The 26,557-nt window shown below is 48.1% G+C and overlaps 1 protein-coding gene across 1 annotated transcript in view; it reads left to right on the top strand.

Annotated features, from left to right (window-relative positions):
• SNTA1 (syntrophin alpha 1) overlaps window positions 1–26,557 on the top strand; it is a 116,204-nt gene that overhangs the window by 49,095 nt on the left and 40,552 nt on the right. The window contains exon 2 of the mRNA XM_073606338.1: window positions 18,882–19,067. Coding sequence (XP_073462439.1) covers window positions 18,882–19,067 — 186 coding nt within the window. The remainder of the gene's footprint in view (window positions 1–18,881; window positions 19,068–26,557) is intronic.

The raw sequence follows: 26,557 nt of genomic DNA, 5'->3' as shown, positions 1-26,557 counted from the left end.
CTAGTACACCCCGGTCGTAGTCAAACCAGCACTGCAGTAACACTTGGTGACGTGGCGAGTCCCATAAGTGCAGTTCAAGCTGGTGAGGTGACAAGCACAAGTAGTGTCCCGCTGCCACCAAGAAGACGAACACAGGCCCGTCGTGCCCATAATGCCCTTCCTGCTGCATTCGCCAATCCTAATTGGGAACCCACCGCTTCTGCGGCGCCCGTACTTCCCCCATTCACATCCCCAACCAAATGCAGTCGGCTGCATGAGAGGCATTTTCTTTATGTCCTCCCGAGTACCCCTACCCAGCGAACCCCCCCAAAAAAGATGTCGTGTCTGCAGCAAGCGCGGATATAGGCGTGACACCCGCTATTATTGTCCCTCCTGTCCTGACAATCCTGGTCTTTGCATTGGTGAATATTTTGAACGCTACCATGCACTAGTTGAGTATTAGCGTAGGGTACAGCATTGCACAGACTAGGCACACTTTCACAGGGTCTCCCAAGATGCCATCGCATTTTGAGAGACCCGAACCTGGAACCGGTTACAGTTATAAAAGTTAGTTACAAAAAAAAGTGTAAAAAAAAAAAAAAAACACATACAAAAATATAAAATAAAAAAAAAATAGTTGTCGTTTTATTGTTCTTTCTCTCTCTATTCTCTCTCTCTATTGTTCTGTTCTTTTTTACTGTATTCTATTCTGCAATGTTTTATTGTTATTATGTTTTATCATGTTTGCTTTTCAGGTATGCAATTTTTTATACCTTACCGTTTACTGTGCTTTATTGTTAACCATTTTTTTGTCTTCAGGTACGCCATTCACGACTTTGAGTGGTTATACCAGAATGATGCCTGCAGGTTTAGGTATCATCTTGGTATCATTCTTTTCAGCCAGCGGTCGGCTTTCATGTAAAAGCAATCCTAGCGGCTAATTAGCCTCTAGACTGCTTTTACAAGCAGTGGGAGGGAATGCCCCTCCCCCCCCAACGTCTTCCGTGTTTTTCTCTGGCTCTCCTGTCTCAACAGGGAACCTGAAAATGCAGCCGGTGATTCAGCCAGCTGACCATAGAGCTGATCAGAGACCAGAGTGGCTCCAAACATCTCTATGGCCTAAGAAACCGGAAGCTACGAGCATTTTATGACTTAGATTTCGCCGGATGTAAACAGCGCCATTGGGAAATTGGGAAAGCATTTTATCACACCGATCTTGGTGTGGTCAGATGCTTTGAGGGCAGAGGAGAAATCTAGGGTCTAATAGACCCCAATTTTTGCAAAAAAGAGTACCTGTCACTACCTATTGCTATGATAGGGGATATTTACATTCCCTGAGATAACAATAAAAATGATTAAAAAAAAAAAAAAAATGAAAGGAACAGTTTAAAAATAAGATAAAAAAATAATAATAATAAAGAAAAAAAAAAAAAAAAAAAAAAAGCACCCCTGTCCCCCCTGCTCTCGCGCTAAGGCGAACGCAAGCGTCGGTCTGGCGTCAAATGTAAACAGCAATTGCACCATGCATGTGAGGTATCGCCGCGAAGGTCAGATCGAGGGCAGTAAGTTTAGCAGTAGACCTCCTCTGTAAATCTAAAGTGGTAACCTGTAAAGGCTTTTAAAGGCTTTTAAAAATGTATTTAGTTTGTCGCCACTGCACGTTTGTGCGCAATTTTAAAGCATGTCATGTTTGGTATCCATGTACTCGGCCTAAGATCATCTTTTTTATTTCATCAAACATTTGGGCAATATAGTGTGTTTTAGTGCATTAAAATGTAAAAAAGTGTGTTTTTTCCCCAAAAAATGCGTTTGAAAAATCGCTGCGCAAATACTGTGTGAAAAAAAAAAATGAAACACCCACCATTTTAATCTGTAGGGCATTTGCTTTAAAAAAAATATATAATGTTTGGGGGTTCAAAGTAATTTTCTTGCAAAAAAAAATTATTTTTTTATGTAAACAATAAGTGTCAGAAAGGGCTTTGTCTTCAAGTGGTTAGAAGTGTGGGTGATGTGTGACATAAGCTTCTAGATGTTGTGCATAAAATGCCAGGACAGTTCAAAACCCCCCCAAATGACCCCATTTTGGAAAGTAGACACCCCAAGCTATTTGCTGAGAGTCATGTTGAGTCCATGGAATAATTTATATTGTGACACAAGTTGCGGGAAAGAGACAATTTTTTATTTTTTTTATTTTTTTTTGCGCAAAGTTGTCACTAAATGATATATTGCTCAAACATGCCATGGGAATATGTGAAATTACACCCCAAAATACATTCTGCTGCTTCTCCTGAGTACGGGGATACCACATGTGTGGGACTTTTTGGGAGCCTAGCCGCGTACGGGACCCCGAAAACCAAGCACCGCCTTCAGGCTTTCTTAGGCCGTAAATTTTTGATTTCACTCTTCACTGCCTATCACAGTTTCGGAGGCCATGGAATGCCCAGGTGGCAAAAAAACCCCCCAAATGACCCCATTTTGGAAAGTAGACACCCCAAGCTATTTGATGAGAGGTATAGTGAGTATTTTGCAGACCTCACTTTTTGTCACAAAGTTTTGAAAATTGAAAAAAGAAAAAAAAAAATTTTTTTTCTCGTCTTTCTTTATTTTCAAAAACAAATGAGAGCTGCAAAATACTCACCATGCCTCTCAGCAAATAGCTTGGGGTGTCTACTTTCCAAAATGGGGTCATTTGGGGGGGGTTTGTGCCACCTGGGCATTCCATGGCCTCCGAAACTGTGATAGGCAGTGAGGAGTAAAATCAAAAATGTACGCCCTTAGAAATCCTGAAGGCAGTGATTGGTTTTCGGGGTCCCGTACGCGGCTAGGCTCCCAAAAAGTCCCACACATGTGGTATCCCCATACTCAGGAGAAGCAGCTAAATGTATTTTGGGGTGCAATTCCACATATGCCCATGGCCTGTGTGAGCAATATATCATTTAGTGACAACTTTGTGCAAAAAAAAAAAAAAAAAAAAAAAATTTGTCACTTTCCCGCAACTTGTGTCAAAATATAAAACATTCCATGGACTCAACATGCCTCAAAGCAAATAGCTTGGGGTGTCTACTTTCCAAAATGGGGTCATTTGGGGGGTTTTTATGTCATCTGGGCATTTTATGGCCTTCAAAACTGTGATAGGTAGTGAGGAGTAAAATCAAAAATGTACGCCCTTAGAAATCCTGAAGGCAGTGATTGGTTTTCGGGGCCCCGTACGCGGCTAGGCTCCCAAAAAGTCTCACACATGTGGTATCCCCATACTCAGGAGAAGCAGCTAAATGTATTTTGGGGTGCAATTCCACATATGCCCATGGCCTGTGTGAGCAATATATCATTTAGTGACAACTTTTTGTAATTTTTTTTTTTTTTTTTTTTTGTCATTGTTCAATCACTTGGGACAAAAAAAATGAATATTCAATGGGTTCAACATGCCTCTCAGCAAATTCCTTGGGGTGTCTACTTTCCAAAATGGGGTCATTTGTGGGGGTTTTGTACTGCCCTGCCATTTTAGCACCTCAAGAAACGACATAGGCAGTCATAAATTAAAGGCTGTGTAAATTCCAGAAAATGTACCCTAGTTTGTAGACGCTATAACTTTTGCGCAAACCAATAAATATACACTTATTGACATTTTTTTTACCAAAGACATGTGGCCGAATACATTTTGGCCTAGATGTATGACTAAAATTGAGTTTATTGGATTTTTTTTAGAACAAAAAGTAGAAAATATCATTTTTTTTCAAAATTTTCGGTCTTTTTCCGTGTATAGCGCAAAAAATAAAAACGGCAGAGGTGATCAAATACTATCAAAAGAAAGCTCTATTTGTGGGAAGAAAAGGACGCAAATTTCGTTTGGGTACAGCATTGCATGACCGCGCAATTAGCAGTTAAAGCGACGCAGTGCCGAATTGTAAAAAGTGCTCTGGTCAGGAAGGGGGTAAAACCTTCCGGGGCTGAAGTGGTTAAGGTGGTTATCCGATTAATTGATTAATCGAAACAAAAATCGGCCAACTAATCGATTATGAAAATAAACATTAGTTGCAGCCCTACTAGAGACCTTAGCTTCTGTTAAAGGATAATTCCACCTTTTCAGGCTCCATTCAAACTTGTGCGACTTGTCATGCAACTTTGGACATCAAAGTTGCCTGACAAGTCGTTCCCCATGTGATAACCATTCAACCATTCCTATATGCAAGACTTAAAGTTGCAGCAACTTTATAGTAGTTCATGCACTACTTTGGTCCGACTTTCATGTAGCTTGAGGGCCATCGAATTCAATGTTAACCCTAAAGTTGCATGAAATTCGTACGTGAATGTTATACATGCAACAGTTGTACAACAGTTGTCCATTATCACTGGTCAAAGCCAAAGTTGTATCTAAGTTGCACCCATCTAAAGCTGCATCAATGTCATTGCAACTTTGGAGTCGTACTAGTGTGAATGGAGCCTAACTGTTACTCCAATATTAGGGTTTAACACGGTGGTCTCCAAACTGGTGCCTGGGGGCCGGATGTGGCCCTTTGTTTGCTTTTATCTCTCATCCACTTTGTTTGCTTTTATTTCATCCACTGAAACCAGCAATGGAGTACAACACAGTGACACCAACAAAGGGGCACAATTCCTCCCAATGACACCAACAATATGGCCCAATGACACCAACAAGGGAGCCCAATGTCACCAATGATGGGGCACAATTCCTCCCAATGACACCAACAATGGGGCCCAATAACACCAATGATGGGTCACAATTCCTCCCAATGACACCAATGATGGAGTGCAATTCCTCCCAATGACACCAACAATGGGGCACAATTCCTCCCAATGACACCAACAATGGGGCCCAATAACGCCAATGATGGGGCACAATTCCTCCCAATGGCACCAATGATGGGGCACAATTCCTCCCAATGACACCAACAATGGAGCAAAATTCCTCCCAATGAAACTAACAATGGGGCCAATGACACCAATGATGGGGCCCAATTCGTCCCAATGACACCAACAATGGGGCCCAATATTGCCAATGAAGGGGCACAATTCCTACCAAAGATGGGGCACAATTCTTCCCAATGACACCAACAATGATTGGGCATAATTCCTCCAAATGACACCAATGACGGAGCACAATTCCCACCAACGATGGGAGCACAGATCTTCCCAATGACACCAATGATAAGGCACAATTCTTACCAATGATCGGGCACAATTCCTCCAAATGACACCAATGATGGGGCACAATTCCTCCCAATGACCAACGATGGGGCACAATTCTTCCCAATGGCACCAATGATAGGACACAATTCCTCCAAATGACACCAATGATGGGGCACAATTCTTCCCAATGACACCAATGTTAGGGCACAATTCTTACCAATGATAGGACACAATTCCTCCAAATGACACCAATGATGGGGCACATTCCTCTCAATGTGCAACACCCCAGCTCAACAGCAGTCCAGTTGAAAATCGGCCGTACGGTAAGGCCCACAGCTTGCATCAGGACTGAGGGCTCTTGCAGGGATTACTGAGGCAGGGAGCTGTGATTTTTCAGGAATCTACATACAGCCCCCTGCCAGCCCCTCACACCAGCCATGATCTGACTACATTGTGTAGAAAAGCAAAGAGACCCAGTGATGGTATTACTGGGTCTAAAATAACGTATGTAGTGAAAATGGAAAGCTTGTATTTAACCACTTCAGCTATAGCCCGGCTTTCTCGTTCCGAGAGGGAGTCTATGGATGTCCTCCCAGAACCACACCCCCTGGGGTGTGCATTTAGTGCGCTCTGTAATCACGGTAACAGGCCAATCACAGTGGCCCTTTACCATGTGATAAGTTGTGTCCTGTAAACACACTTGCAGGTTATTGGCATTCCTCACGTGCTGTCACAGCGTGAGGAGAGGAGAAGAGGTAACTTGCAAGTGTGTCAGGGGACATCTACACTGATAATCAGAGCATTGATCATCAGTGTCCTGATGATCAGTGCAGCCCCATCAGTGCCAATTAGCGCCCATCAGTGCCACCTATCGGTGCCCACCAGTGTTACCTATTAGTGCCCATATGTACTGCCTATCTGTGCCCATCAGTGCTGGCTATCAGTGTCGCCTATCAATGCCCAGTGTTGCCTGTCAATGCCCATCAGTGCTGCCTATTGGTGACTACTCATCAGTGCCGCCTATCAATGCCCAGTGTTGCCTGTCAATGCCCATCAGTGCTGCCTATTGGTGACAACTCATCCGTGCCGCCTATCAGTGCCCACCATTGCCGCCTATCAGTGCCCACCATTGCTGCCTATCAGTGCCCATCAGTGGCGCCTATCAATGTTCATCAGTGCAGCCTATCATTTCGCATTAGTGCTGCCTACCAGTGCCAATAAGTACTGCCTATCAGTGCTCATAAGTACTGCCTATCGGTGCCTCCTCATAAGTGCTGCCTATCAGTTCCTACCAGTGTTGGCTATTAGTGCAGCCTTATCCGCGCACATCAGTGAAGGAGAAAAACAACTTCGTGCATTTGCAAAATTTTATATCAGAAAAACTTTTTTTTCAACATTTTTGGAATTTTTTAGTTTAGCAAAAAATAAAAAACCCAGCGGTGATTAAATACCACCAAAAGAAAGCTCTACCTGTCTCAAAATAATGATACAAATTTCATATGGGTACAGCGTTGCATGACTGAGTAATTGTCATTCAAAGTACGACAGCGCTGAAAGCTGAAAATTGTCCTGGGCAGGAAGGGAGTAAAAGTGCCCAGCAGGCAAGTGGTTAAAATTTTCATTCGCATGGTGATAAGAGGGAAAGGGAAGAACCAGGGAAAGCTGAACATAAGCAAATTAAAACTTGTACAGCAACAGGAAGGGCAAGATTGTAAAGATGTGGGAGTCGTAAAATGTTTTAAAATAAACCTTAAATATGCGCTCTCTGAACATTCACCGTACTTTCCATATAAGCAATTGAAATGCTTCAGGATACGAGTCATAGGAGAAGGGAGATGAAGATAGTTAGTGGATTAATTAGAAGCTGTAGTGCTTTTCAGCCTACGCAAGAGAAGTATTTAAAGTGGTTGTAAAGGCTGAAGGTGTTTTACTTTCATGCAGACTATGCATAAAGGTAAAGATCTTCAAAATGCAGCAAGCCCCCCCCCCAAGCACCCCATAATACTTACCCGAGCCTGATCCAGCAATGTGCATGAGAGCTGCTGTTCTCCTGGGTCTCTGCTTCCTCATTGGCTGAGAGCAGCAGGAGCTCACAGCCAGTGAGCCAATGAGGAGAGAGTGGGGCTGGGAAACGAGCATGTACAAGTGACCCCATAGCAAGTGGCTTGCTATGGGGGCACTTGGAGAAGAGGAGGAGCCAGAAGTGCTGGCAGGGGACCCAAGAAGAGGAGGATCAGGGATGCTCTGTGCAAAGCCATTACACAGAGCAGGTGAGTATAACATGTTTTTTATGTTTAAAAAAAAAAAAATGTATCCTTTAATATCACTTTAGCCTAGGTTCACACCTGTGCGACAAATAAAGTTGGCTGCGAATTGCGTGGGCACAAGAGCCTATTCATTTGAATGGGCTGCTGTGCCCCGTGACATGCAAAAAAGAAGTCCCTGCATTATATTTGAAATCGCAGCCCACACGGGAACCTCGGTCCCCAGTATGGTTGCGATTCCCGGTGCGGACAGCGTGCCATTAGCACAGGTCCCGCATTTTTTCTCTGTGGGTGGTTGCGGCTGTTGGTATTTGTGCAGGTCCCGCAGTGGCACCACCTGCACAGATGTGAAACTAGCCTAAAGTTAAACTCCGGAAAAGGCAAATGCTAATTACAAGATTTATGTGCATTGTCACTTTTTAGCAAAGCGGGGAAGGGTTGGAGTAATACCCCATATACACTATTAGATTTTCTGCAGATTTTTGTCTTCAGATTTACCAAAACCATGTAGTGCAAGGGCCTGCTTGATTGCATACAAATTGAAACTCTTAAGGTTTGACCTCATATATGGTTTTGGTAAATCTGAAGAAAATCTAATAGTGTGTATGGGGTCTTACTGTCAATCTTTTTATTGTTGCCTGTGCCTTCTTGTCCTGGTGACAACCAGACCCCCTGTTTCTTGTTGGGGTGTCTCTGGACCGAAAGTAGAGGAAAAGCTCCCCAATGGCATCAAAGACCTAAAAAAAGTGAACTCTTACTTTATTCCTAACTAAAGAAAAATTACTTTTTTGGCTCCGTCATCAGAGCTTAGATGGGTTAGGAAGCATTGATGTACTGTGGCTGGAGGGGTAAAGAATCCTGGGGTGTGGGCTGTCTGCAGACACCACTTTTTCTTGATTGTGCCACTGTTCCTTCCGATCTAAAAATTTAATTTTGTGTTTTTGTCAAACTGCAGGTAGATGAGTGGCACTGGACTCCAATTTTTTTTTCTAGCCACTTGCCGACCGCCGCACGACTATATACGTCGACAGAGCGGCACGGGCAGGCAAAAGGACGTATATGTACGTCCTTGCCTGCCCGCGGGTGGGGGGTCCGATCGGACCCCCCCCCGGTGCCTGCGGCGGTCGGCAAATCTCCCCCGGCGATCGGAGGTGAGGGGGAGGCCATCCATTCGTGGCCCCCCCCTCGCGATCGCTCTCAGCCAATGGGATCATTTCCCTGCCTCTGTATTGTACACAGAGGCAGAGGAAATGATGTCATCTCTCCTCGGCTCGGTATTTTCCGTTCCGGGCCGAGGAGAGAAGACTGCAATGTAAGTGCACCAACACTACACACACAGTAGAACATGCCAGGCACACTAAACACCCCGATCCCCCCCCCGATCGCCCCCCAATCACCCCCCCCCCCGTCACAAACTGACACCAGCAGTTTTTTTTTTTTTTTTTTCTGATTACTGTATTGGTGTCAGTTTGTGACAGTTACAGTGTCAGGGCAGTGAGTGTTAGGCCCCCTGTAGGTCTAGGGTACCCCCCTAACCCCCCCTAATAAAGTTTTAACCCCTTGATCACCCCCTGTCACCAGTGTCGCTAAGCGATCATTTTTCTGATCGCTGTATTAGTGTCGCTGGTGATGCTAGTTAGGGACGTAAATATTTAGGTTCGCCGTCAGAGTTTTATAGCGACAGGGACCCCCATATACTATCTAATAAATGTTTTAACCCCTTGATTGCCCCCTAGTTAACCCTTTCACCACTGATCACTGTATAACCGTTACGGGTGACGCTGGTTAGTTTGTTTATTTTTTATAGTGTCAGGGAACCCGCCGTTTATTACCGAATAAAGATTTAGCCCCCTGATCGCCCGACGGTGATATGCGTCGCCCCAGGCAGGGTCAGATTAGCGCCAGTACCGCTAACACCCACGCACGCAGCATACGCCTCCCTTAGTGGTATAGTATCTGATCGCATCAATATCTGATCCGATCAGATCTATACTGGCGTCCCCAGCAGTTTAGGGTTCCCAAAAACACAGTGTTAGCGGGATCAGCCCAGATACCTGCTAGCACCTGCGTTTTGCCCCTCCGCCCAGCTCGGCCCAGCCCACCCAAGTGCAGTATCGATCGATCACTGTCACTTACAAAACACTAAACGCATAACTGCAGCGTTCGCTGAGTCAGGCCTGATCCCTGCGATCGCTAACAGTTTTTTTGGTAGCATTTTGGTGAAATGGCAAGCACCAGCCCCAGGCAGCGTCAGGTTAGTGCCAGTACCGCTAACACCCACGCACCGTACACCTCCCTTAGTGGTATAGTATCTGAACGCATCAATATCTGATCCGATCAGATCTATACTAGCGTCCCCAGCAGTTTAGGGTTCCCACAAACGCAGTGTTAGCGGGATCAGCCCAGATACCTGCTAGCAACTGCGTTTTACCCCTCCGCCCGGCCCAGCCCAGCCCACCCAAGTGCAGTATCGATCGATCACTGTCACTTACAAAACACTAAACGCATAACTGCAGCGTTCGCAGAGTCAGGCCTGATCCCTGCGATCGCTAACAGTTTTTTTTGTAGCGTTTTGGTGAACTGGCAAGCACCAGCCCCAGGCAGCGTCAGGTTAGTGCCAGTAGCGCTAACACCCACGCACGCACTGTACACCTCCCTTAGTGGTATAGTATCTGAACTGATCAATATCTGATCCGATCAGATCTATACTGGCGTCCCCAGCAGTTTAGGGTTCCCAAAAACGCAGTGTTAGCGGGATCAGCCCAGATACCTGCTAGCACCTGCGTTTTGCCCCTCCGCCCGGCCCAGCCCAGCCCACCCAAGTGCAGTATCGATCGATCACTGTCACTTACAAAACACTAAATGCATAACTGCAGCGTTCGCAGAGTCAGGCCTGATCCCTGCGATCGTTAACAGTTTTTTTGGTAGCGTTTTGGTGAACTGGCAAGCGCCAGCGGCCTAGTACACCCCGGTCGTAGTCAAACCAGCACTGCAGTAACACTTGGTGACGTGGCGAGTCCCATAAGTGCAGTTCAAGCTGGTGAGGTGGCAAGCACAAGTAGTGTCCCGCTGCCACCAAAAAGACAAACACAGGCCCGTCGTGCCCATAATGCCCTTCCTGCTGCATTCGCCAATCCTAATTGGGAACCTACCGCTTCTGCAGCGCCCGTACTTCCCCCATTCACATCCCCAACCAAATGCAGTCGGCTGCATGAGAGGCATTTTTATGTCCTCCCGAGTACCCCTACCCAGCGAACCCCCCCAAAAAAGATGTTGTGTCTGCAGCAAGCGCGGATATAGGCATGACACCCACTATTATTGTCCCTCCTGTCCTGACAATCCTGGTCTTTGCATTGGTGAATGTTTTGAACGCTACCATTCACTAGTTGAGTATTAGCGTAGGGTACAGCATTGCACAGACTAGGACACACTTTCACAGGGTCTCCCAAGATGCCATCGCATTTTGAGAGACCCGAACCTGGAACCGGTTACAGTTATAAAAGTTACAGTTACAAAAAAAGTGAAAAAAAAAAAAAAAAAAACACAAACAAAAATATAAAATAAAAAATAATAGTTGTCGTTTTATTGTTCTCTCTCTATTCTCTCTCTCTCTATTCTCTCTATTGTTCTGCTCTTTTTTACTGTATTCTATTCTGCAATGTTTTATTGTTATTATGTTTTATCATGTTTGCTTTTCAGGTCTGCAATTTTTTATACTTTACCGTTTACTGTGCTTTATTGTTAACCATATTTTTGTCTGAGTACAGCATTCACGACTTTGAGTGGTTATACCAGAATGATGCTTGCAGGTTTAGGTATCATCTTGGTATCATTCTTTTCAGCCAGCGGTCGTCGGCTTTCATGTAGAAGCAATCCTAGCGGCTAATTAGCCTCTAGACTGCTTTTACAAGCAGTGGGAGAGAATGCCCCCCCCCCCACCGTCTTCCGTGTTTTTCTCTGGCTCTCCTGTCTCAACAGGGAACCTGAGAATGCAGCCGGTGATTCAGCCAGCTGACCATAGAGCTGATCAGAGACCAGAGTGGCTCCAAACATCTCTATGGCCTAAGAAACCGGAAGCTACGAGCATTTTATGACTTAGATTTCGCCGGATGTAAATAGCGCCATTGGGAAATTGGGGAAGCATTTTATCACACCGATCTTGGTGTGGTCAGATGCTTTGAGGGCAGAGGAGAAATCTAGGGTCTAATAGACCCCAATTTTTTCAAAAAAGAGTACCTGTCACTACCTATTGCTATCATAGGGGATATTTACATTCCCTGAGATAACAATAAAAATGATTAAAAAAAAAAAAAATGAAAGGAACAGTTTTAAAATAAGATAAAAAAGCAAAAAAATAATAAAGAAAAAAAAAAAAAAAAAAAAAAAGCACCCCTGACCCCCCTGCTCTCGCGCTAAGGCGAACGCAAGCGTCGGTCTGGCGTCAAATGTAAACAGCAATTGCACCATGCATGTGAGGTATCACCGCGACGGTCAGATCGAGGGCAGTAATTTTAGCAGTAGACCTCCTCTGTAAATCTAAAGTGGTAACCTGTAAAGGCTTTTAAAGGCTTTTAAAAATGTATTTATTTTGTTGTCACTGCACGTTTGTGCACAGTTGTAAAGCATGTCATGTTTGGTATCCATGTACTCGGCCTAAGATCATCTTTTTTATTTCATCAAACATTTGGGCAATATAGTGTGTTTTAGTGCATTAAAATGTAAAAAAGTGTGTTTTTTCCCCAAAAAATGCGTTTGAAAAATCGCTGCGCAAATACTGTGTGAAAAAAAAAAATTAAACACCCACCATTTTAATCTGTAGGGCATTTGCTTTAAAAAAATATATAATGTGTGGGGGTTCAAAGTAATTTTCTTGCAAAAAAAAATAATTTTTTCATGTAATCAAAAAGTGTCAGAAAGGGCTTTGTCTTCAAGTGGTTAGAAGAGTGGGTGATGTGTGACATAAGCTTCTAAATGTTGTGCATAAAATGCCAGGACAGTTCAAACCCCCCCAAATGACCCCATTTTGGAAAGTAGACACCCCAAGCTATTTGCTGAGAGGCATGTCGAGTCCATGGAATATTTTATATTGTGACACAAGTTGCGGGAAAGAGACAAATTATTATTATTTTTTTTTTTTTTGCACAAAGTTGTCACTAAATGATATATTGCTCAAACATGCCATGGGAATATGTGAAATTACACCCCAAAATACATTCTGTTGCTTCTCCTGAGTACGGGGATACCACATGTGTGAGACTTTTTGGGAGCCTAGCCACGTATGGGACCCCGAAAACCAAGCACCGCCTTCAGGCTTTCTAAGGGCGTAAATTTTTGATTTCACTCTTCACTGCCTATCACAGTCTCGGAGGCCATGGAATGCCCAGGTGGCACAAACCCCCCCCCAAATGACCCCATTTTGGAAAGTAGACACCCCAAGCTATTTGCTGAGAGGTATAGTGAGTATTTTGCAGACCTCACTTTTTGTCACAAAGTTTTGAAAATTAAAAAAAGAAAAAAAAAATTTTTTTTTTTGTCTTTCTTCATTTCAAAAACAAATGAGAGCTGCAAAATACTCACCATGCCTCTCAGCAAATAGGTTGGGGTGTCTACTTTCCAAAATGGGGTCATTTGGGGGGGTTTTGTGCCACCTGGGCATTCCATGGCCTCCGAAACTGTGATAGGCAGTGAAGAGTGAAATCAAAAATGTACACCCTTAGAAATCCTGAAGGCGGTGATTGGTTTTCGGGGTCCCGTACGCGGCTAGGCTCCCAAAAAGTCCCACACATGTGGTATCCCCATACTCAGGAGAAGCAGCTAAATGTATTTTGGGGTGCAATTCCACATATGCCCATGACCTGTGTGAGCAATATATCATTTAGTGACAACTTTGTGCAAAAAAAAAAAAAATAAATAAATAAATTGTCACTTTCCCGCAACTTGTGTCAAAATATAAAATATTCCATGGACTCAACATGCCTCTCAGCAAATAGCTTGGGGTGTCTACTTTCCAAAATGGGGTCATTTGGGGGGGGTTTGTGCCATCTGGGCATTTTATGGCCTTCAAAACTGTGATAGGTAGTGAGGAGTAAAATCAAAAATGTACGCCCTTAGAAATCCTGAAGGCAGTGATTGGTTTTCGGGGCCCCGTATGCGGCTAGGCTCCCAAAAAGTCTCACACATGTGGTATCCCCATACTCAGGAGAAGCAGCTAAATGTATTTTGGGGTGCAATTCCACATAGGCCCATGGCCTGTGTGAGCAATATATCATTTAGTGACAACTTTTTGTAATTTTGTTTTTTTTTTTTTTTTTTTTTCATTATTCAATCACTTGGGACAAAAAAAATGAATATTCAATGGGCTCAACATGCCTCTCAGCAATTTCCTTGGGGTGTCTACTTTCCAAAATGGGGTCATTTGTGGGGGTTTTGTACTGCCCTGTCATTTTAGCACCTCAAGAAATGACATAGGCAGTCATAAATTAAAGACTGTGTAAATTCCAGAAAATGTCCCCCAGTTTGTAGGCGCTATAACTTTTGCGCAAACCAATAAATATACACTTATTGACATTTTTTTTACCAAAGACATGTGGCCAAATACATTTTGGCCTAAATGTATGACTAAAATTGAGTTTATTGGATTTTTTTTAGAACAAAAAGTAGAAAATATCATTTTTTTTCAAAATTTTCGGTCTTTTTCCGTGTATAGCGCAAAAAATAAAAACGGCAGAGGTGATCAAATACCATCAAAAGAAAGCTCTATTTGTGGGAAGAAAAGGACGCAAATTTCGTTTGGTTACAGCATTGCATGACCGCGCAATTAGCAGTTAAAGCGACGCAGTGCCAAATTGTAAAAAGTGCTCTGGTCAGGAAGGGGGTAAATCCTTCCGGGGCTGAAGTGGCTAGATAATAGAAAATCTTGGTGGTTTTCAATTTCTTGATGGTTCTGCATACAACAGGGGTCTTCCCGATCTCGAGAGGCCCCAGGCTTAAGCAGTCTATGTATTTTCAAACCATAGGAACATCACACATAGTGATAGTCCAATTTATTTTATTGATCCACAAATGGCAAAAGTACAACCACAAGGAGCCAACATATTGACTCAAAACAATGATAACCTGTATGTGTACACTGATAAGGCATAACGTTATGACCACCTACCATAACCCGTCGAGCTGTGGACTCCACTATAGCTCTGAAGGTATGCTGTGATATCTGGGACCAAGCTACCAGTAGCAGAAACTTTAAGGCCTGTAAATTGGGAGGTGGGGCCTCCATGGATCAGACTTGTTTTTCCAGCACATCCCACAGATGCTCAAATGGATTGAGGCCTGTAGTCAACATCTTAAACTTGTTGTGTTCCTCAAACTATTCTTGAATGCATTAGACCAGGCCACCTTCTTCCATTTCTCCATAGTCCAGTTCTGATGTGCCCATTGTAGGCGCCGCTTTTGGCTGTGGACATGGGTCAGCATGGGCACCTTGACTGGTCTGCAGCCCCATACACAACAAACTGCAATGCACTGTGTGATCTGTCACCTTTCTATCGGACCAGCAGTAACTTTTTCAGCAATCTGAACTACAGTAGCTCATCTATTGGATCGAACTACATGGGCCAGCCTTTACTCCCCATGTGCATCAATGAGCCTTGGCAGGCCATGACCCTGTTGCCAGTTCACTGGTTTTCCTTCTTTGAACCACTTTTGGTAGGTCCCTGACCACTGCAGACTAGGAACATCCCACAGGAGCTGCAGTTTTGGACCTGGTTATCTAGCCATTAGAATTTGGTCCTCGTTAAAGTCAATCAAATTCTTCTGCTTGCCCATTTTTTATGTTTTTAACTTCAGGGACAGAATGTTCACTTGCTGCCTAATATATCCCACCCACTTTCAGATGCAATTGTAATGAGATAATCAATGTTACTCACTTTACTTGTTTGGAGGCCATAGGGTTTTGGCTGATCAGTGTATGAGTTAGGTAGATCCGTAAACCCAGGCTATGATTGTCCAGTAGATACTGTGATAGATCGAGAAGGGAGATTGGTCGTGAAAATGTGTTGGCTGCTTTTGGTTGTCCTTTTGCCATTGGTGGATCAGTAAAATACATGGGACTCTCATCATGAATGTTTAGCATTCCTTTGGTTTTAATATACAAGCCTACCCAAGCCGGGTGACCCCTAACATTGGGAAGACCCATGCTGTGTGGAGAACAAAGGCTATTTTAGGCCCAACTGTGCTATGTGTTTGGTGGTTTGAATATACATTTGTGTTAGGGGCATCTTATATGGCTGAGGATCTGTACCAGTCATGTCCCAACTGTCAGGAGGTCCAAGTGCACACTCAGAACCTGCTGTAGGGATTATCTCTCTCAGCTGGCTTGGAAATTCTTTGGAATCCTCTGGGGACAGTTGGAGTTTGTGGTCAGACAAAGTGATGTGTTCTCTATCTTGTTACTCTTGCTTTCTTCACAACCCTACATAATTTAAAAAATGATGATAATGGTGATGGATGTACCTTCCTAAAAAAATTGGACTTCTCTTAGTACCCTTTCGTTTTAGTTTTTCTTGCTAAGCTGTTCCTACAGTGGTGACTCATGGGATGGTGGGCATGGAATGAAATCCTTGTTATAAAAAAATAGTCTGGAAAAGGGAGAACTGATGAGAGATGACATGACTCAATGGCACTTCTTTCAATCTATGCGACTCAAAGTCGCAGCGACTTTGAAAAGATTCCTGCACTACTTTAATGTGACGAGTGCCAGAGAGTGTAAAGTTGCATGAAAGTCACATCAAAGTTGCAGTCCAAACTTTGGAGTCGCACTAGTGTGACCCGAGCCTCAGTCCCTTCCTCCTATATATCCTCCAGCTGGCATAGAGTGGAGGGTAATACTTGGGGTACATATGGACAGTTTATGTGTTGCTCCTGTAAAGTATCTAGCTCATAGAGCTACATAGAGTTGAGGGCCTCACACTGCATTAGTGTTTATGTAAATATAAACCTTTTTTTTATCAGTCTTTGGATAGAGTGGGGAAGGGTTTGACCCTCTGTCAAGTTTTTATTGCTGTCTGTGTCCTATCTAAGGAGATTCACCCTCTCTATATGTCCTGGTGATCATTGTCACTGAGGCAAATCAAAAATGACAGAGTTGTCACCAGTCCTGAGCTTTACACAGCTTCTCCACCCAGCACAGCCCTGTCTGTCAGGGGTAGAAAAACAAGCAGCGCCACTCTAAGTGTAGTATGCAATAAAGACCATTGTTTTATTAGTACAATTGGCAACTTACAGTGTAGTAAACATCAAAGCGCATATCAGACCCTTGATATTGATTTGATATGCATTCTGATGTCTACTACACTGTAAGTTGCCAATTGTAATATTAAAACAATGGTCTTTATTGCATTCTGCACTTAAGAGTGACGATCCTTGTTTTTGTGTTCTTGGATTTGCCTTCTGATTGCCCCTGCCTGCCAATTGCTGTCCTTGCTTTAGTGTGTCTCTTGGTGCCATGACCATCTGCTGTCACCTTGGATCTTCTGTTCACTCTACCTTTGCGCCATCTACCACTTGCTATGCTTTGAGTGTCTGTCGGGTGACAACCTGATTTTCCTCTGCTGCAGTTCAGGTCTTCTCTTCACCCCCAGCCTGTGATTGGACAGCAGGTGGAGAAGCAGCAGACTGATGAGCTCATCTTTAAATCACTCTCTTCCTGTCAACATGCTTCTTGCACTGTAGCACTGTAGGTTGGTCCTTATGCTGCTTCTCCCTCTTCCAGTCTGATCTCTGCTGTACAGGGAGTGCCAGAGGCTGATACCATGTTAGATTCAGATACTTACAATCCTTGTATTTAAAAACTACAATTGATGATGTATTGATGAATTCAGAGCAGCAATCATTTTCATCTTACATCTTATCCTAAGGCCCCTTTCACACTGGGGCGGTAGGGGGCGTCGGTGGTAAAACAGCGCTATTTTTAGCGCTGTTTTACTGCGGTATTCGGCCGCTAGCGGTGCGGTTTTAACCCCCCGCTGGCGGCCGAAAAAGGGTTAAAGCCACTCGTACAGCCGCGCTATAGCCGCGCTGTCCCATTGATTTCAATGGCCAGGAGCGGTTTATGAGCGGTGAATACACCGCTCCTTCACCGCTCCAAAGATTTTTTCTTCTCCTGCCAGCGCACCGCTTCAAGGGCTTTCACACTGAACAAACAGCGGAGGCTGTTTAGGGGCGGTTTGCAGGCGGTATTTTTAGCGCAATAACGCCTGCAAACCGCCCCAGTGTGAAAGGGGCCTTAATGTTTGAAGTTCCTCTTTAGGCCTTATATACATGGGAGGCAGTCTCTACCACCCCCTGAAAAGGGGGTGCATCGCTTTTCAGAGGGTGGTAGAGCAGCTGCTTCCAGGTGTTAAGGTGTTAAGGTTTTGATACTTCTGAATGGCAGTTTTTTTTTTTTTTTTTAGCTGCCAAAGGGGGATTTTCCATTTAAATATTATGTTGAAGCCGAAGCGTTTGGTTTTGCGTTTGTGGCATAATCCTATTGACTTCAGTGCGCAAATTTGACAGGTGGTGCCACCTGTGAAACTTGGCATGTTGAGTTAAATTTGCCACAACATGTGTAGGAGTGCCAAAAACTCCAATTGACTATGGAATAGTTATAATTAAAGTGCATGCCAATACCCACTGATGCTGGGGAGGTGTTAGGGGGAAGGGGGTTAGGGGTATTTTTTTGAATAGCTTGGGTGAGGAGGTCAGGGGTGGGGGGGGGGGGGGATTGCTGGATGATATAGGTGGGAAGGGGTACACCGTGTTATTTACACGGGAACTAATATTTTTTGTTTCCAATAATCTTTAGTGTAAAAGAGTTTTACAAGAATAAGGTATAAATCACAATAGAATAGAATAACATTGGGGTAATGTCAAGCCGTACATCTCCACAAACCAACAAAGATAAAGAAAAATGGTAAATATGGTAAAGGAAATCTGAGTCCATGGTTGCGGTAAGCCTAACCGTATTCACAAGGATAACAAAAATCTTACCACCACAGTACATTGCAAATTAAACAACTAATATTTTTCATATGTTTTAAAATTATTAAAAAAGCATTTTTCTATTAATTTGTAGATGTCTTATTCATGTTTTGGTACAACGTGTACAAGTGCCTCTGGCTGCAATAATAGGTTTTAGGTGGTCGGTAAAACCACGGATCAGCCACCTGTTTTTACTACCTGTTTGCTGTCCATGTACATGAGGCCCAATAAACAAAATAGTTCGCTCTGATGTTCTAAGGCATGGGTCTTAAAACTATGGCCCTCCAGTTGTTCAGAAACTACAATTCCCATCATGCCTAGTCATGTCTGTGAATGTCAGAGGTTTACAATGCCTCATGGGATGTGTAGTTCTGCAACAGCTGGAGGGCCATAGTTTGTGGATCCCTGTTCTAAGGTATGCTAAGTTAGCACCATAATCTACAATCTTTGTATTTGTTGGTGTCTTCACAGGCGGAAGAGAAAACAAGATGCCTATCCTAATCTCCAAGATTTTCAAGGGACTGGCTGCGGACCTAACAGGTGCTCTTTATGTGGGTGACGCCATCTTGTCCGTCAATGGGGCCGACTTAAGCGAAGCCACCCATGATGATGCCGTGCAAGCTCTGAAGAAGACTGGCAAAGAGGTGGTGCTGGAAGGTAAGGCTCATGTTTGGTCTTTTCCCCGGACAAGCAAAGGACAAGGCATTCTGATTAATGGGAGTTAGTGATAGAGGAGGAGTGATAAGGAGAGGATGAACTGGAATGACATGGAAAGGTGGTGACAACAGTCAGATATAGGACTGAAAGAATTGGTGCTGTAGGCTGTTTTGGTTGTAACTTCTCTCTTCCCCCACCGTTAGGCCATGGCCAGGAATTCTGATGATTCCCTCACAGCTGTTAAGAGGGACTTGCACATTCCTGGGATGCTGGGAGTGGAATGTGGGAGGCTTAGAACATGAACTGACAGTACGGCCTAGAGTAAGGAGAACAAGTATTAAATCTGATGCCAATGTCTGTACAAGCTGTAAATATCATCTGAGGATTATTTTATTTAAAAAAAAAAAAAACATATGTAAGGTGCAATCAGTTATTGTAACCCATTCACTGAAGTCATAGGATTTATAGGTGAGTTCTGGCTTTCACGGGATTATACTTGGACATTTCACGTTTCCTGTCTGCCTTATAGAAGAGCTGTTCTAGGCAACAAGTGGAGTTAGACAGTCAGTTAATAACATGGTCATACATACCTCAGCTTAGCTAAAATCAGAAAGTACCCTCAGTTTGCCTTGACCCCTTGCCACTGTCCTTTTAATGGGTGTTAAAGCCGGGAGGTGAAGGCAGCATCCCAAATGGTTTCGTTCAGACGGATGTTGACACCTGTTCTGCGTGCAGGCTGCGTTTGTTATTGCGCCTGCACCCACCCCAGGCTCCGCTCAGGAAGCCTGTAGAGGTGGATGCAGAGGCTAGAAGGACATAGATGCATGTCCCTACAAGCATATATTTGACTCCCTCTATGAGCGACACAGCACAGTCACTGGTGTGTTATAAAGCAAGATGCTGGATAGGTGTGGGCCCTAAATAAGGATTGTTGGGCTGTGTGCCCAAAGGTAGCTGAGGTAGTTCCCAGCCTATGTGTTTGCAGCAGCAGTGTATGAGGATTCACCAGGCATGAGGAAGTAGGGTGCTTAAAGTTTATTAGGAGACATGAAGGAGGGTTCAAGTGTATTTTGAGACATTGGGGGTGGAGGTGGGCCCTGTCAGGTAGGCTGTATGGGGCCAAGAGTGGGGTGGGACCGCTGTCAGGTAGGCTGTATGGGGCCTGGAGTGGGGAGGAAGCTCTGCCAGGTAGGCTGTATGGGGCCTGGAGTGGGGAGAGAGCTCTGTCAGGTAGGATGTATGGGGCCTGGAGTGGGGTGGGAGCTCTGTCATGTAGGATGTATGGGGCACGGAGTGGGGAGGGAGCTCTGTCATGTATGATGTATGGGGCCTGGAGTGGGGTGGGAGCTCTGTCATGTAGGATGAATGGGGCCCGGAGTGGGGTGGGAGCTCTGTCAGGTAGGATGTATGGGGCCTGGAGTGGGGTGGGAGCTCTGTCAGATAGGATGTATGGGGCCCGGAGTGGGGCGGGAGCTCTGTCAGGTAGGATGTATGGAGCCTGGAGTGGAGAGGGAGCTCTGTCATGTAGGATGTATGGGGCCCGGAGTGGAAGCTCTGTCAGGTAGGATGTATGGGGCCCGGAGTGGGGCGGGAGCTCTGTCATGTAGGATGTATGGGGCCCGGAGTGGGGTGGGAGCTCTGTCAGGTAGGATGTATGGGGCCCGGAGTGGGGCGGGAGCTCTGTCATGTAGGATGTATGGGGCCTGGAGTGGGGAGGGAGCTCTGTCAGGTAGGATGTATGGGGCCTGAAGTGGGGTGGGAGCTCTGTCATGTAGGATGTATGGGGCCCGGAGTGGGGTGGGAGCTCTGTCAGGTAGGATGTATGGGGCCCGGAGTGGGGTGGGAGCTCTGTCAGGTAGGATGTATGGGGCCCGGAGTGGGGTGGGAGCTCTGTCAGGTAGGATGTATGGGGCCTGGAGTGGAGAGGGAGCTCTGTCATGTAGGATGTATGGGGCATGGAGTGGGAGCTCTGTCATGTAGAATGAATGGGGCCCGGAGTGGGGTGGGAGCTCTGTCAGGTAGGATGTATGGGGCCTGGAGTGGGGTGGGAGCTCTGTCAGATAGGATGTATGGGGCCCGGAGTGGGGCGGGAGCTCTGTCAGGTAAGATGTATGGGGCCTGGAGTGGAGAGGGAGCTCTGTCATGTAGGATGTATGGGGCCCGGAGTGGGGTGGGAGCTCTGTCATGTAGGCTGTATAGGGCCCGGAGTGAGGTGGGAGCTCTGTCATGTAGGATGTATGGGGCTCGGAGTGGGGTGAGAGCTCTGTCAGGTAGGATGTATGGGGCCCAGAGTGGGGTGGGAGCTCTGTCAGGCAGGATGTATGGGGCCCGGAGTGGGGTGGGAGCTCTGTCAGATAGGATGTATGGGGCCCGGAGTGGGGCGGGAGCTCTGTCAGGTAAGATGTATGGGGCCTGGAGTGGAGAGGGAGCTCTGTCATGTAGGATGTATGGGGCCCGGAGTGGGGTGGGAGCTCTGTCAGGTAGGATGTATGGGGCCCGGAGTGGGGTGGGAGCTCTGTCAGGTAGGATGTATGGGGCACGGAGTGGGGCGGGACCTCTGTCATGTAGGATGTATGGGGCCTGGAGTGGGGTGGGAGCTCTGTCATGTAGGCTGCATGGGGCCCAGAGTGGGGTGGGAGCTCTGTCATGTAGGCTGTATGGGGCCCGGAGTGGGGTGGGAGCTCTGTCATGTAGGATGTATGGGGCTCGGAGTGGGGTGGGAGCTCTGTCAGGTAGGATGTATGGGGCCCAGAGTGGGGTGGGAGCTCTGTCAGGCAGGATGTATGGGGCCCGGAGTGGGGTGGGAGCTCTGTCAGATAGGATGTATGGGGCCCGGAGTGGGGTGGGAGCTCTGTCAGGTAGGATGTATGGGGCCCGGAGTGGGGTGGGAGCTCTGTCAGGTAGGATGTATGGGGACTGGAGTGGGGTGGGAGCTCTGTCAGGTAGGATGTATGGGGCCTGGAGTGGGGCGGGAGCTCTGTCAGATAGGATGTATGGGGCCCGGAGTGGGGTGGAAGCTCTGTCAGGTAGGATGTATGGGGCCCGGAGTGGGGCGGGAGCTCTGTCATGTAGGATGTATGGGGCCCGGAGTGGGGTGGGAGCTCTGTCAGGTAGGATGTATGGGGCCCGGAGTGGGGCGGGAGCTCTGTCATGTAGGATGTGTGGGGCCTGGAGTGGGGAGGGAGCTCTGTCAGGTAGGATGTATTGGGGCCTGGAGTGGGGTGGGAGCTCTGTCATGTAGGATGTATGGGGCCCGGAGTGGGGTGGGAGCTCTGTCATGTAGGATGTATGGGGCCCGGAGTGGGGTGGGAGCTCTGTCATGTAGGATGTATGGGGCCCGGAATGGGGTGGGAGCTCTGTCATGTAGGATGTATGGGGCCTGGAGTGGGGAGGGAGCTCTGTCATGTAGGATGTATGGGGCGTGGAGTGGGGAGGGAGCTCTGTCATGTTGGATGTATGGGGCAGGGAGTGGGGTGGGAGCTCTGTCATGTAGGATGTATGGGGCCCGGAGTGGGGTGGGAGCTCTGTCATGTAGGATGTATGGGGCCTGGAGTGAGGCGGGAGCTCTGTTAGGTAGGATGTATGGAGCCCGGAGTGGGGCGGGAGCTCTGTCATGTAGGATGTATGGGGCCCGGAATGGGGTGGGAGCTCTGTCATGTAGGATGTATGGGGCCTGGAGTGGGGTGGGAGCTCTGTCATGTAGGATGTATGGGGCGTGGAGTGGGGAGGGAGCTCTGTCATGTTGGATGTATGGGGCAGGGAGTGGGGTGGGAGCTCTGTCATGTAGGCTGCATGGGGCCCAGAGTGGGGTGGGAGCTCTGTCATGTAGGCTGTATGGGGCCCGGAGTGGGGTGGGAGCTCTGTCATGTAGGATGTATGGGGCTCGGAGTGGGGTGGGAGCTCTGTCAGGTAGGATGTATGGGGCCCAGAGTGGGGTGGGAGCTCTGTCAGGCAGGATGTATGGGGCCCGGAGTGGGGTGGGAGCTCTGTCAGATAGGATGTATGGGCCCCGGAGTGGGGAGGGAGCTCTGTCATGTAGGATGTGTGGGGCGGGAGCTCTGTCATGTAGGATGTATGGGGCCCGGAGTGGGGCGGGAGCTCTGTTATGTAGGATGTATGGGGCCCGGAGTGGGGCGGGAGCTCTGTCATGTAGGATGTATGGGGCCCGGAGTGGGGCGGGAGCTCTGTCATGTAGGATGTATGGGGCCCGGAGTGGGGCGGGAGCTCTGTCATGTAGGATGTATGGGGCCCGGAGTGGGGCGGGAGCTCTGTCATGTAGGATGTATGGGGCCCGGAGTGGGGTGGGAGCTCTGTCAGGTAGGATGTATGGGGCCCGGAGTGGGGTGGGAGCTCTGTCAGGTAGGATGTATGGGGCACGGAGTGGGGCGGGACCTCTGTCATGTAGGATGTATGGGGCCTGGAGTGGGGTGGGAGCTCTGTCATGTAGGCTGCATGGGGCCCAGAGTGGGGTGGGAGCTCTGTCATGTAGGCTGTATGGGGCCCGGAGTGGGGTGGGAGCTCTGTCATGTAGGATGTATGGGGCTCGGAGTGGGGTGGGAGCTCTGTCAGGTAGGATGTATGGGGCCCAGAGTGGGGTGGGAGCTCTGTCAGGCAGGATGTATGGGGCCCGGAGTGGGGTGGGAGCTCTGTCAGATAGGATGTATGGGGCCCGGAGTGGGGTGGGAGCTCTGTCAGGTAGGATGTATGGGGCCCGGAGTGGGGTGGGAGCTCTGTCAGGTAGGATGTATGGGGCCTGGAGTGGAGAGGGAGCTCTGTCATGTAGGATGTATGGGGCATGGAGTGGGAGCTCTGTCATGTAGGATGCATGGGGCCCGGAGTGGGGTGGGAGCTCTGTCAGGTAGGATGTATGGGGCCTGGAGTGGGGCGGGAGCTCTGTCAGGTAGGATGTATGGGGCCTGGAGTGGGGCGGGAGCTCTGTCAGATAGGATGTATGGGGCCCGGAGTGGGGTGGAAGCTCTGTTAGGTAGGATGTATGGGGCCCGGAGTGGGGTGGGAGCTCTGTCAGGTAGGATGTATGGGGCCTGGAGTGGAGAGGGAGCTCTGTCATGTAGGATGTATGGGGCATGGAGTGGGAGCTCTGTCATGTAGGATGCATGGGGCCCGGAGTGGGGTGGGAGCTCTGTCAGGTAGGATGTATGGGGCCTGGAGTGGGGCGGGAGCTCTGTCAGGTAGGATGTATGGGGCCTGGAGTGGGGCGGGAGCTCTGTCAGATAGGATGTATGGGGCCCGGAATGGGGTGGGAGCTCTGTCATGTAGGATGTATGGGGCCTGGAGTGGGGTGGGAGCTCTGTCATGTAGGATGTATGGGGCGTGGAGTGGGGAGGGAGCTCTGTCATGTTGGATGTATGGGGCAGGGAGTGGGGTGGGAGCTCTGTCATGTAGGATGTATGGAGCGTGGAGTGGGGAGGGAGCTCTGTCATGTTGGATGTATGGGGCCTGGAGTGGGGAGGGAGCTCTGTCATGTAGGATGTATGGAGCGTGGAGTGGGGAGGGAGCTCTGTCATGTAGGATGTATGGGGCCCGGAGTGGGGTGGGAGCTCTGTCATGTAGGATGTATGGGGCAGGGAGTGGGGTGGGAGCTCTGTCATGTAGGATGTATGGGGCCCGGAGTGGGGTGGGAGCTCTGTCATGTAGGATGTATGGGGCCTGGAGTGGGGCGGGAGCTCTGTTAGGTAGGATGTATGGAGCCCGGAGTGGGGCGGGAGCTCTGTCATGTAGGATGTATGGGCCCCGGAGTGGGGAGGGAGCTCTGTCATGTAGGATGTATGGGGCCCGGAGTGGGGCGGGAGCTCTGTCAGGTAGGATGTATGGGGCCCGGAGTGGGGCGGGAGCTCTGTTATGTAGGATGTATGGGGCCCGGAGTGGGGCGGGAGCTCTGTCATGTAGGATGTATGGGGCCCGGAGTGGGGCTGGAGCTCTGTCATGTAGGATGTATGGGGCCCGGAGTGGGGCGGGAGCTCTGTCATGTAGGATGTATGGGGCCCGGAGTGGGGCGGGAGCTCTGTCATGTAGGATGTATGGGGCCCGGAGTGGGGAGGGAGCTCTGTCATGTAGGATGTATGGGGCCCGGAGTGGGGCGGGAGCTCTGTCATGTAGGATGTATGGGGCCCGGAGTGGGGCGGGAGCTCTGTCATGTACGATGTATGGGGCCCGGAGTGGGGCGGGAGCTCTGTTATGTAGGATGTATGGGCCCCGGAGTCGGGAGGGAGCTCTGTTAGGTAGGATGTATGGGGCCCGGAGTGGGGCGGGAGCTCTGTCATGTATGATGTATGGGGCACAGAGTGGGGAGGGAGCGCTGTCATGTAGGATGTATCGGGCATGGAGTGGGGTGGGAGCTCTGTCATGTAGGATGTATGGGCCCCGGAGTGGGGCGGGAGCTCTGTCATGTATGATGTATGGGGCACAGAGTGGGGAGGGAGCTCTGTCATGTAGGATGTATGGGGCATGGAGTGGGGTGGGAGCTCTGTCATGTATGATGTATGGGGCCCGGAGTGGGGCGGGAGCTCTGTCATGTATGATGTATGGGGCACAGAGTGGGGAGGGAGCTCTGTCATGTAGGATGTATGGGGCCCGGAGTGGGGCGGGAGCTCTGTCATGTATGATGTATGGGGCACAGAGTGGGGAGGGAGCTCTGTCATGTAGGATGTATGGGGCATGGAGTGGGGCGGGAGCTCTGTCATGTATGATGTATGGGGCACAGAGTGGGGAGGGAGCTCTGTCATGTAGGATGTATGGGGCATGGAGTGGGGTGGGAGCTCTGTCATGTATGATGTATGGGGCCCGGAGTGGGGCGGGAGCTCTGTCATGTATGATGTATGGGGCATGGAGTGGGGTGCGAGCTCTGTCAGGTAGGATGTATGGGGCCTGGAGTGGGGCGGGAGCTCTGTCATGTATGATGTATGGGGCATGGAGTGGGGTGCGAGCTCTGTCAGGTAGGATGTATGGGGCATGGAGTGGGGTGCGAGCTCTGTCAGGTAGGATGTATGGGGCATGGAGTGGGGTGCGAGCTCTGTCAGGTAGGATGTATGGGGCCTGGAGTGGGGTGCGAGCTCTGTCATGTAGGATGTATGGGGCCCGGAGTGGGGTGGGAGCTCTGTCATGTAGGATGTATGGGGCATGGAGTGGGGTGGGAGCTCTGTCATGTAGGATGTATGGGGCATGGAGTGGGGTGGGAGCTCTGTCATGTAGGATGTATGGGCCCCGGAGTGGGGTGGGAGCTCTGTCATGTAGGATGTATGGGCCCCGGAGTGGGGCGGGAGCTCTGTCATGTAAGATGTATGGGCCCCGGAGTGGGGCGGGAGCTCTGTCATGTATGATGTATGGGGCACAGATTAGGGAGGGAGCTCTGTCATGTAGGATGTATGGGCCCCGGAGTGGGGCGGGAGCTCTGTCATGTAGGATGTACAAACCCCTATACATCTTGTAATCAACATGGGACTTTTGGTATTTTCACTTCAGCATGGACCAGG

This window comes from Aquarana catesbeiana, linkage group LG12 (genome assembly GCF_042186555.1).
Source record: "Aquarana catesbeiana isolate 2022-GZ linkage group LG12, ASM4218655v1, whole genome shotgun sequence".
NCBI classification, from domain to species: Eukaryota; Metazoa; Chordata; class Amphibia; order Anura; family Ranidae; genus Aquarana; species Aquarana catesbeiana.
Note: the sequence above shows the minus strand (reverse complement) of the source record. Positions and strands in the feature narration are given on the sequence as shown.